This window comes from Anolis sagrei, chromosome 8 (genome assembly GCF_037176765.1).
Source record: "Anolis sagrei isolate rAnoSag1 chromosome 8, rAnoSag1.mat, whole genome shotgun sequence".
NCBI classification, from domain to species: domain Eukaryota; kingdom Metazoa; phylum Chordata; class Lepidosauria; order Squamata; family Dactyloidae; genus Anolis; species Anolis sagrei.
The window spans coordinates 4610315-4622834 of record NC_090028.1 but is presented as its reverse complement, the minus strand read 5'-3'; the positions used below and the strand labels follow the sequence as shown (position 1 = coordinate 4622834).

At 44.3% G+C, this 12520-nt stretch overlaps 1 protein-coding gene across 1 annotated transcript in view; it reads right to left on the bottom strand.

The window, feature by feature from the left end:
• Nucleotides 1-1856: 1856 nt before the first annotated feature.
• Nucleotides 1857-12520, bottom strand: part of ZNRF1 (zinc and ring finger 1) — a 46681-nt gene continuing 36017 nt past the window's right edge. The window contains exons 4-6 of the mRNA XM_067471165.1: nucleotides 8861-8966; nucleotides 5953-6040; nucleotides 1857-3010 (exon numbers count right to left, since the gene is read on the bottom strand). Of these exons, the coding sequence (XP_067327266.1) occupies nucleotides 5983-6040; nucleotides 8861-8966 (164 nt within the window). The 3' untranslated portion in view covers nucleotides 1857-3010; nucleotides 5953-5982. The remainder of the gene's footprint in view (nucleotides 3011-5952; nucleotides 6041-8860; nucleotides 8967-12520) is intronic.

Genomic DNA, 12520 nt, shown 5'->3' with positions numbered 1-12520 from the left:
TCCCTTATTTTTCCTTCCCTCCCTTTTTCTCCCCTAATATATTTTCCCCATTACTCTCTTCCTTCCCTTGTTTTCCTTTCCTCCCCTTCCTTCCTTCTTCATATATTTCCCTTATTTTCCTTTCCTCCCCTCCCCTTTTTCCTTCTTCATATATTTTCCCCTTTCCTCTCTTCTTTCCCTTATTTTTCCTTTCCTCCTCTCCCTCCCTTCCTCTCCCCTAATATATTTTCCCCATTTCTCTATTCCTTCCCTTTCCTCCCCTTCCTTCCTTCCTTCTCCCCTAATATATTTTCCCCATTACAATCTTCCCTTATTTTCCTTTCCTCCCCTTCCTTCCTTATCCCCTAATATATTTTCCTCTTTCCTCTCTTCCTTCCCTTATTTTCCTTTCCACCCCTTCTTTCCTTCTTCATATATTTTCCCTTTTCCTCTCTTTCTTCCCTTATTTTTCCTTTCCTCCCCTTCCTTCCTTCCTTCCTAATATATTTCCCCCTTTCCTCTCTTCCCTTATTTTCATTTCCTCTCCTTCCATCCTTTTCTCTCCCAGTATATTTTCCCCTTTCTTCTCTTCCCTTATTTTCCTTTCCTCCCTTCTTCATATATTTTCCCCTTCCCTTCCTTCCCTTATTTTTCCTTTCCTCCCCATCCCTCCCTTCCTTCTTCATATATTTCCCCTTTCCTCTCTTCCTTCCCTTATTTTCCTTTCCTCCCTTCTTCATATATTTCCCCCTTCCCTTCCTTCCCTTATTTTTCCTTTCCTCCTCTCCCCTCCCTTTCTTTTCCTCCCCTAATATATTTTCCCTTTCCTCTCTTCCTTCCCTTATTTTCCTTTCCTCCCTTCTTCATGTTTTCCCCTTCCCTTCCCTTATTTTTCATTTCCTCCCCTTCCTTCTTCATATATTTCCCCCTTTCCTCTCTTCCTTCCCTTATTTTTCCTTCCCTCCCCCCCTCCCTTCTTCCTCTCCCCTAAGATATTTTCCCCATTCCTCTCTTCCCTTATTTTCATTTCCTCCCCTTCCTTCCTTCATATATTTTCCCCTTTCCCCTCCTTTCCTTTAATTTCCTTCCCTTCCCTTCTTCATATATTTTCCCCTTTCCTCTCTTCCTTCCCTTATTTTCCTTTCCTCCCTTCTTCATATATTTTCCCTTTCCCTTCCTTCCCTTATTTTTCCTTTCCTTTCCTCCCTTCTTCATATATTTTCCCCTTTCCTCCCTTCCTTCCCTTATTTTTCATTTCCTCCCCTCTCCCTCCCTTTCTTTTCCTCCCCTAATATATTTTCCCCTTTCCTCTCTTCCTTCCCTTGTTTTCCTTTCCTCCCTTCTTCATGTTTTCCCCTTCCCTTCCCTTATTTTTCATTTTCTCCCCTTCCTTCTTCATATATTTTCCCCTTTCCTCTCTTTCCTTATTTTTCCTTCCTTCCTTCCTTCCTTCCTTCCTTCCTTCCTTCCTTCCTTCCCTCCCTCCCTCCCTCCCTCCCTCCCTTCTCCTCCTCCTCCCCTAAGATATTTTCCCCATTCCTCTCTTCCCTTTTTTTCCTTTCCCCATTTCCTCTCTTTCCTTCCTTCTTTCCTTCCTTCCTTCTCCCTTCATATACTTTTCCCTTTCCTCTCTTCCTTCCCTTATTTTCCTTTCTTCTTCCCTCCTCCTTTCCTTTCTCCCCCTTCTTTTTCTCTTTCCTTCCTCTCTTCTACTCATTTGCCTCCCCTTTCCTTCCTAGTGACATCACTGAGGGCCACTTCACCTAGCGACAGCCTTTGTGGTCCAAACGGGCAAACGTACATGCATCTATGCAGATTGCTGACCGACCAGACGCTTTCCCCCAAGCCCTTGGGACAACTTAAGAACACAACTGAAATAAAATAACAGTGACTATTTTATTGAACATTATTTAATACCATATCAAAACACCTTGACTAATAGGGGAAAGTTTCCCTTCCCAAGCTTTGAATGTTTTTCTTTTTTTGTGGTTTTCAAAGTTCTTTGTTTTGCTATATAAATACAGACACCTTTCCTGCTGGATGGAAGCGATCTGCAGGGGTTTTATTTGTCCCATGGCTGATGCAGTCTTTGCTTCGTGCTCAAACGTGGACCGGTGTGTGTGTGTGTGAGAGTGTGTGTGTGTGTGTGTGTGTGTTGCTTTTAAGAAAGAAAGAAAAAGGAGAAATCACCATTTCCCACTTTCCCGCAAAGGGCCGAGAGCGGTTCAGGCATCTTAGCAGGACACTTGTGAATGGCGACAGCCCTTCAGAATTGCCCCAGAGCAGAGAGAGTCCGAACCCAGGCGAAGAGGGAGGGAAAACGGGGAAGGGGAGGCTTTTGGCAATGAGATCGAAAGGGCAAAATGAAGAGCGAAAGGGGAGGAGGAGGTCTTCAGAAATCCTGTTTCTCCCATCGCCCGGGATGCCGCCGCTGGGAGGCCGAGGGAACGCAGTCCTTGTAAACTTCACCAGGAACACACATCTTGTTTTGACACGGAAAAAAATGGCTGTTTGTTTTGTTTTGTAAACACTTGAAAAGACAAACCTACAACGCCTTCATCAAAAAAACGTGACGGAAAAGGCCCTTTTCCTCCTCGGGAGACGTTGGGGAGAGGGGTGCAAACGGAGAGGGAAGACCCTCCTCTTCCATTTCCAAATGGGATGGAGAGGAGGAAGAGAAGCGGGGAGAAGGGATCACCTGGTCAGTGCAAACATGGAAAGAAAAGGTGTGAGTCCTCGCTGAACGGCGACTCCCAGACTCCGTTTGGCTCGCGGCCGGAAAGGGCCCAAACAAACATCATGGCTGCGCTCGGGAACCGGCGGCCGGGCTCTGGCTCTTGGCAGGCTCCCCCTTTTTCGCTCCCAAAGAACCCAGCGATTTCTTTCTTTTTGGGCGGAGCAGCAGTGTCTCATCTGCCCTTTTTCAAAGGAGAGACGTTCTCACAATGTCCCCTGTCCCTTTTTTCCATCATCATCCCAGAGCTCATTTCGGAAAAGGGTTCGATATGGGAAGAGCAACTGATGGGGCAACCTGTTGAGAGGGGGGAAAGGGGCATTAGTTAGTCCAAAAGGCAGGACGAGGCATTTCCAAGAACCGGCAGTTATTTTCCTCCTTGTTAACAGCATCCAACAAAATCTGGAAAAAAGGATCTACAGGCAATCCCCACATTACGAAGAAGGTCGGTTTTGCGGGTTTGTTCTTAAGTCGAATTTGTATGTAAGTCGGAATGAGGGCATTTTTGAAGTGTAACTCTAGCCAAATTATATATAATATAATATAATATAATATAATATAATATAATATAATATGGAGCCCCCGGTGGCGCAGAGGGTTAAAGCGCTGAGCTGCTGAGCTTGACCAAAAGTTCGCAGGTTTGAATCCGGGAGTGGCGTGAGCTTCTGCTGTCAGCCCCAGCTTCTGCCAACCTAGCAGTTCGAAAACATGCAAAATGTGAGTAGATCAATAGGTACCGCTCCGGCGGGAAGGTAACGGCGCTCCATGCAGTCATGCCGGCCACATGACCTTGGAGGTGTCTACGGACAATGCCGGCTCTTTGGCTTAGAAATGGAAATAAGCACCGCACCAAAGAGTCAGACACGACTGGACTTCATGTCAGGGGAAAACCTTTACCTTATAATATAATATAATATGTTTAAAAAACATTTAAAAGTATTTAAAAAACCTAAAAGAATCCCATACCTTGTGTGACTGTGGAGCAGAACAGACAACTCCACATCTGTATGCTTGTCCGCTATGCCCTGCCTCATGTACAGAAGAAGAATTGTTAGAAGGTACAGACAGTGCCATTGCTGTTGCCCATTTTTGGTCAAAAGATATGTAGCCACCTGCGCTCCTTCTATTTTTATTGGTTTCATTACTAATTTATGCAATGCTTTTGATACAAAATAAATAAAATAAGTAAGTCCATTAAGTCCAGTCATGTCTGACTCTGGGGGGTGGTGCTCATTTCCATTTCTAAGCCAAAGAGTCCATAGACACCTCCAAGGTCATGTGGCTGGCATGACTGCATGGAGCACCATTACCTTTCCGCCGGAGCGGTACCTATTGATCTACTCACATTTTCATGTTTTCAAACTGCTAGGTTGGCAGAAGCTGGGGCTAACAGGAGGAGCTCAACCCGCTCCCTGGATTTGAACAACTGCCCTTCTGGTCAGCAAATTCAGGAGCTCTGCGGTTTAACCCGCTGCGCCATCAGGGGGCCCTATAATATAATATAATATAATATAATATAATATAATATAATAGGGCAAGGAGCCCTATTTCAGGCAGTTAAGAACAAGTTACAAATAAGACTGAATTTGTTTATAAGTCAGAATAGGAACATTTTAACTGTTACTCCAGTCCAGTATATATATGTGTGTGTGTGTGTGCATGCATGCTTTGGATAGCACAGGGAAGTGTGGAGTTTCCTTTGTTATCTGTGTCCTTCTTCAGGAGATTTCGCCTCACTTTCTGTCCCTCTGAGAACTGGATTTTGGAAAAATTGGCTTGTTGTGAAAACAAGGATTGGGGATAAAGCTTCACTGGAGACCCACTTTCCCCATAATAATAATTCTTCCAGGATTGAATTTCCCTTCCTTCCGAGGGGGAGATTTCTCTCACTTCCTGTTGTCTCAGCCCCGTTTTGAACTATGTAAGTCGGATGTTTGTAACTCGGGGACGGCCTGTAGTTGCATCTCCTTGTTGTTTATTTATTTATTTATTTATTTACCACATTTATACCCACCTTTCTTACCCCGCAGGGGACTCAAGACGGCTTACATATATAGGAAGCGATTCGATGCCATACAAACATACATCATATTGCCAAACCATATTCTGCAGAACCTTACAGTTCCATAAAACCATTGTGGGGTTACCGCAAGAAATCTTAAAAATCAAATTTACGACAGATTTTAAAATAAACCTACACAAATCTAATTATCTGACTTACAGTCTCTGGCACACCTACTTTGTGCGATAACTATTGCTCTCAAGTATGTAGTTACTGGCATCATATTTTATTTCCCACCTGAACAAGAGGGTTTCACGTTGTCAAATTTTCACATTGAGTCTGCATTTCTTCTTTTATTTTTCCCCCATTTCTTGTATAGTTTTTTGACACTTTTGGGATATTGGGACATTATTAATAATAATATTAATATTATTAATAATAATATTAATATTACAATATTATAATATTATTATTTATAATATTAATATTATATTATTCATATTACAATATTATTCATATTATAATATTATTCATATTAGTATCATTATTCATATTATAATATTATTCATATTATTATAACCATTATTATTAATATTAATATTATCAAGAGTAAAATTTGCTCAAAAATTACATTATTTGCAGCTCTATATAGACCAGCAAACTTCAGCGTTCTGGATGTGTTGGACTTCAACTCCCACAATTCCTAACAGTTAAGGAATTGTAGGAGTTGAAGTCCAAAACACCCGGATTATATTCCCCCTCCCCCCATTTCTTGTATAGGTTTTGACACTTTTGGGATATTGGGACATTAATAATAATAATATTAATATTATAATATTATTAATGATAGTATTATTATTATTTTCTAAATAATATTAATATTAATAATAATATTATCAAGAGTAAATTTTGCTCAAAAATTACATTATTTGCAGCTCTATACAGGCATCGGCAAACTTTGGCGCTCTGGATGTGTTGGCCTTCAACTCCCACAATTCCTAACAGTTAAGGAATTGTGGGAGTTAAAGTCCAAAACACCCAGAGGGCCAAAGTTTGCCCATGCTTGCTCTATAGAGTTAAGCAAACTAAGGACTGAATTTTGTGATTGAAGTTGTTGGTTCATATTCATGATCTCTACATATTCACTATTTTAAGGAACCACAAAGGTCCCCTAATCGCAACCTGCTTGCAGTCGTCAGGTAAATCAGGACTGGAAGAGGTGAGTGCGAATTCTTACCTTCAGCGAGGTCAGCAAGCATCGCCATGGTCAATCTGAAGGGTGCTCTGGACAGGATCTGTTCACTTCAAACCAAGAATCTATACAACTAAAAAGGGGGAAATGGATATTAGGAAAGGAACTATCACAATGCCTCATGCTACTTAGCCAAGCTGAGGGATAGCAAGCAGCCACTTAGGGAGCCCCAAAGCCAAAGAGATATAGTGTTCTCTCACTTATCGCGGATTTTATTTATTTATTATGCGTGACTTAGGGCCTTTTACTCTAGCACTCAAGACCTGGCTTTTTACTAGAGCATTCGATCTCTGTTAATTTTTAAATTCTGTATGTATGTATTTTATCTTTTACCATTTAGCTGTCAATCGCCTGGAGCATTCTCGGATGGAGGGCGATTAATAAGTAATTAAATAGGATTTATTTATTTATTTATTTATTTATTATATTTATATACCGTCCCTCTCAGCCCGCAGGCGACTCGGGGCGGTTCACAATTGGTGCCAAGACCCTAAATTACAATTTGAATATAATAAAAACAATTGAGTAATAAAACCATGACAAAATCAATAAAAACATGAACATTAGGGTCTACTGTTAAAAACATTGTTACACTCCAGGAAAAGTGAAAATCCACAAAGTAGGGACACTATATACAGTAGAGCCCCAGTTATCCCCCACCCACCCTCGCTCGCTTGCTCGCTCATCCTTTCCTCCATTGCTTGCTCACTCACTGGGCCAAGTCCTGGATCTGCCTCTGCGATCGATCCAGGTGAGTGCGCGAGTGAGGAAGGCAGTGGCGGCGACAGAAGCAGGAGCTTGGAAGAGGGAGCCAGGCTCCTGCTTCAGCCACTGCCTTTGCCACCCTTCTCGCTCGGTCGCTCACTCATCCCTCCCCTCGCTCGCTACTTACTGGGTCGAGTCCTGCTTCTGCCACAGGGACCCAGCCCAGTAAGTGAGTGAGCGAGAACAGCAAGGGCAGCAGCAGCGGCAGCAGGAGCCTGGCCACCTCTTCCAGGCTCCCGCTTCTGCTACTGCTTCCACCTTTGCAGCCCTCCTTCGCTCACCTGCCCTTGCTCGCTACTCACCAGGCCGGGTCCTGGTGGCAGAACCAGGACTCAGCCCAGTGAGTAGCGAGCGAGCAAGGGAGGACAGTTGGATGCGCAAGCAAGGGAAGGAGGGCTGCAAAGGCGAAAGCAGGCACCTGCTTCTGCCACTGCTGCGGCCTTTGCCACCCTTCTCGCTCGCTCGCTTGCTCGCTCACTCACCCCCCCCCCTCGCTCGCTACTTACCAGGTCGAGTACTAGCTCTGCCACCGGGACGAAGCCCAGTGAGTGAGAGAGCGAGAGCGGCAAGGGCAGCAGCAGAAGCAGGAGCCTGGCCACCTTTTCCGCTCCTGCCACTGCTTCCACTTTGCAGCCCTCCTTCGCTCACCCGCCCTTGCTCGCTACTCACCAGGCCGGGTCCCGGTGGCAGAACCAGGACTCAGTCCAGTGAGTAGCGAGTGAGCAAGGGAGGACAGGTGGATGAGTGAGCAAGAGAAGGAGGACCGCAAAGGAGGAAGCAGTGGCAGAAGCAGGAGCCTGGAAGAGGTGGCCAGGCACCTGCTTCTGCCGATGCTTCCACCTTTGCAGCCCTTGCTCACTACTCACCAGGCCGCATCCCGGTGGCAGAACCAGGTCTTGGACCGGTGAGTAGTGAGTGAGGGAGGACGGGTGGGTGAGCGAGTAAGGGAGGAAGGGCCGCAAAGCCGGAAGCAGTAGCAGAAGCAGGAGCCTGGAAGAGGCCGCTGCTTCTGCCTTTGCGGCCCTTCCTTGCTCGCTCCTCCACCCTCTCTTGCTTGCTCACTACTCACCAGGCCGCATCCCAGTGGCAGAACCAGGACTTGGCCCTGTGAGTACCAAGGAAGGAAAACGCAAAACAGCGAGTCCATGAAAAGCGAACCGCGAAGTAGCAAGGAAATAATAATAATAAATAATACAATGTATTGTCGAAGGCTTTCATGGCCAGAATCCATGGGTTGTTGTAGGTTTTTCCGGGCTATATGGCCATGTTCTGGAGGCAATTTTTCTCCTGACGTTTCGCCTGCATCTATGGCAAGCATCCTCAGAGGTAATGAGGTCGTTGGAACTAGGAAAAATGGGTTTATATATCTGTGGAATGACCCAGGCACTTCCAAGCCATTGAATGCAAATCAAGGTGATCAGCTGAAACATTCACAGCTAGCCCCAGCAAACAAAAGTCCTTTGTCCCACCCTGGTCATTCCACAGGTATATAAACCCATTTTTCCTACTTCCAACGACCTCATTACCTCTGAGGATGCTTGCCAGAGATGCAGGCGAAACGTCAGGAGAAATATTACCTCCAGAACATGGCCATATAGCCCGGAAAAACCTACAACAACCCAATAATAAACTTTATTTATACCTCACCACCATCTCCCCAAAGGGGACTCGGGGCGGCTTACATGATGCCAAGCCCAACAGTACATCACAATAAAATAAAACCAAAACAACACAACAAACATCACAATTAAATAAATAAAAACATAAGAATGCAATAAAACAATATAAAATAATACAATGCAGAATCAATCCCAAAGGGCGGACCACATGTGAGAGATAAAATGATAAAATTCAGGATGAAGTAGGAATGAAATAAAATTATTTGTATGAGAGAAGCTCATAGGAGATGGCGTAGCGGAGACAAGCCTTCAAGAGGCGGGGGGAATTGTAATATAGGGACAAACATTATGGGAGGAGCAAATGCTGTATATACCCAAGGGCTTCTGAAAACCAAAACGATTTTATTGATCAGCCAATTGGCCTTATCAAAACAGACAATATAAACATGACATACAGTATACATCAAACCAAGGGCTTCTGAGAAAAGCGGCTTCCCTCTTTCTCTCACCTTTTGTGGTAAATGCACAGGCAAGGAAGCCGAGCTATCGTGTCCCCTTGCAAGAGTTCCTCCAGGCAAATGACACACTCACCCGCGTCCTTGGTCAGCACGTCATCTGGAAGGGAGAAGACAGACACCATTGAAGGACCCCTTGGCCATGGGTCCACTTCCATGCAATTAATAATAATAATAATAATAATAATAATAATAATAATAATAACTTTATTTATACCCCACCACCATCTCCCCAAGGGGACTCGGGGCGGCTTACATGAGGCCAAGCCCAACAACACATCAGTAAAACAACAAAGCAATCTATATAAATAAAAATGTAATGTTCGTTTGTGGTACCATCAGAACTCAAAAACCACTGGGGGAATTGACACCAAATTTGGACACAAGACACCTAACAGTCCAATTTATGCCCTCCACTAAAAAAAATATTGATTTTGTCATTTGGGAATTGTTGTTGCTGGGATTTATAGTTTATCTACAATCAAAGAGCATTCTGAACTCCACCAATGATGGAATTGGGCCAAACTTAGCACACAGGGCTCCCATGACCAACAGAAAAAAATTGGAAGGGTTTGGAGGGCATTGACCTTGAGTTTGTGAGTTGTAGTTCACCTACATCCAGAGAGCACTGTGGACTCTAACAATGATGAATGTGGACCAAACTTGACACAAATATTCCATATGCCTAAATATGAACACAGACGGAGTTTGGAGGAAGTAGACCTTGACATTTGGGATTTGTAGTTACTGGGATTTATAGTTCACCTACAATCAAAGAGCATTCTGAACTCTACCAATGATGGAATTGAACTAAACTTGGCACACAGAACTCCCATGACCAACAGAACACACTGGAAGGGTTTGGTGGGCATTGACCTTGAGTTTGTGAGTTGTAGTTCACCTACATCCAGAGAGCACTGTGGACTCAAACAATGATGGATCTGGACCAAACTTGACACAAAAATTCCATATGCCTAAATATGAACACTGGTAGAGTCTGGGTAAAATAGACCTTGACATTTGGGATTTGTAGTTACTGGGATTTATAGTTCACCTACAATCAAAGAGCATTCTGAACTCTACCAATGATGGAATTAACTAAACTTGGCACACAGAACTCCCATGACCAACAGAACACACTGGAAGGGTTTGGTGGGCATTGACCTTGAGTTTGGGAGTTGTAGTTCACCTACATCCAGAGAGCACTGTGGACTCAAACAATGATGGATGTGGACCAAACTTGACACAAATATTCCATATGCCTAAATATGAACACAGACGGAGTTTGGAGGAAGAAGACCTTGACATTTGGGATTTGTAGTTACTGGGATTTATAGTTCACTACAATTAAAGACCATTCTGAAACCCACAAAAGACAAAAATGGGGCAAACTTCCCACACAGAACCCCCATGACCAACAGAAAATACTTAAGGCCATCCAGTCCAACTCTCTTCACCAGGGCAAGAAAATGTAATCACAGCTCTCCTGACAAAGAGCCATCCAGTCATAAATATAGATAGATAGATATGATTCTCTCTCTCACACACACAGGTATAGTATCATAGATTTGAAAGAGACCCTTAAAGAAGGACTATGATATGTTGCATATTCCAGAGTAGGCAAACCAGATACTCTCCACATCAACACTGACAAAGAAACAACAAGAAATCCACAAGCATGTGGACAATTTCAACAGAAAGGAAGAGACCATAAAATGAACAAAATCTGGTTACCAGTATTAAAAAACTCTAAAATTACAACAGCCAAACAGCATAGAGGAAACAACCAGGCACATCTTAACACCTCTCAACAAAACATTTTCCCAGGCTCAGGCAGGCCTTCAAATGCTAATGAAGGTAGTCAGTTGAAACATTCACACCTAGCTCCAGCAGGGAAGAGCTCTTTGCCCCACCCCAGCCATTCCACAGATATATAAACCCATTGTCCTAATTCCAACAGACCTCACAACCTCTGAGGATGCTTGCCATAGATGCAGGCGAAACGTCAGGAGAAATGCCTCTAGAACATGGCCCTATAGCCCGAAAAAACCCCCACAAGAACCTAGTGATTCCAGCCATGAAAGCCTTCGACAATACAACAAGAAATACTGTTTACTCATAAGCATAATAGAATTACATATATTAGAACCAACACTTTCTCATTACTTTATTTTCCAGATCACCAGACTGGGCCACAGCAATGCGTGGCAGGGGACAGCTAGTAAGCAAATAAAACAATACAATTCTGCGCTAAAGAAATTTGGGAGGATCCATGACACTGCCACAGACTTAACAGAAATGATAAACACTGCTTTCTTGTCTATTGTTGAAGCAACAACACTTGATTTTAAGTGCCGACGTCTGCTTGCTCAAAAAATAAATAAATTGCCAGCTGATTTTCGGATGCCCAGAGGACTCCGGTGCCAGGGCAAGAACTGAGCGCATGTTAATCTAATTGGGTGATGCTCCAGTGGGTCAGAAGCCGGCGCATTGATTAGATGACCTTTCATCGTGCGAAAGTGCGCATAAAGAGTGCAATTAACTCCAGGCCGAGAAGGGCAGGAGGTCAATACGGAGATGGAGACACGCTGGAACCAGCCAGGGAAGGTCAAGTCAACATTTATGCAAGCAGCATCAATTCAACAGGTGTAGCTCTCATTGGGACTAGCTTTCAAATCCTAGAAGATGCAAGGATGGTGTTGTTCCCGGCCCTGTCAATAAGGCAGGCAAGCCGCAGCCACTTTGTGGGGAAAGGGGGAATCTGGGTTGCTATGCATTGTGCGCATGTGTGCATTTTGCGGGCTCCCCTCTGCGCCTTCCTCCCACGGCCTGACCCAACACAACCCCAGGCAGCAGAGGAGTGTGCGTTGGCTGCTTGCCCGAAGACGGGTGGAAGGGAGGAGAAAAATGGATCGCAGCAGAGGAGGAGGAAGCACAGTGATGCTTTTGGCATCATGAGGCTCTCCAGCATTTCTACAAAAGCTTGGAGGCCTGGAGGGAGATTCCTGGGTCCGGAGGGCTTCCCCTTGCCCTATGGATGGCAGCTATGACCACATCTGCAGATCCTCTTCCAGATGGGATTGACAGCCTCTGCTTGGAGCCTGCCACGGCCCCTGACGTTGCCGCCTGGGCAGACTCTGCCTGGCGACAGAGGCAACGCCACAGCCTGGCACCGGCAGCAGGTGTCCCTCCCGCCCCCCCCCCCCCTTGTTGCTGGGCAGGACACTTACTCCTCACGGGGGTGAATCTACCCACATTTCTGCTAGTTTGGCAGAAACTGGGGCTAACAATATAGTATAATATATTGTATATTCATATAATGTTTATAATATTATAATGTAATACAATATACTACTACTAATAATAATACAATATTATAATTATATATTTTATATTACATGTAATATTACTAATAATATTACACTATATTAGTATAGTACGATATAGTAATATATAATATAGATTACTCTGACCAAAAGGTCATGAGTTCGAAGCCAGCCCAGGTTGGAGTGGGTTTCCAACCAATTGTGTAGCCTGTTGTTGACCTTTGCAACCCGAAAGACAGTTGCATCTGTCAAGTAAGGAGCCCCCGGTGGCGCAGGGGGTTAAACCCCTGTGCCGGCAGGACTGAAGACCGACAGGTCGCAGGTTCAA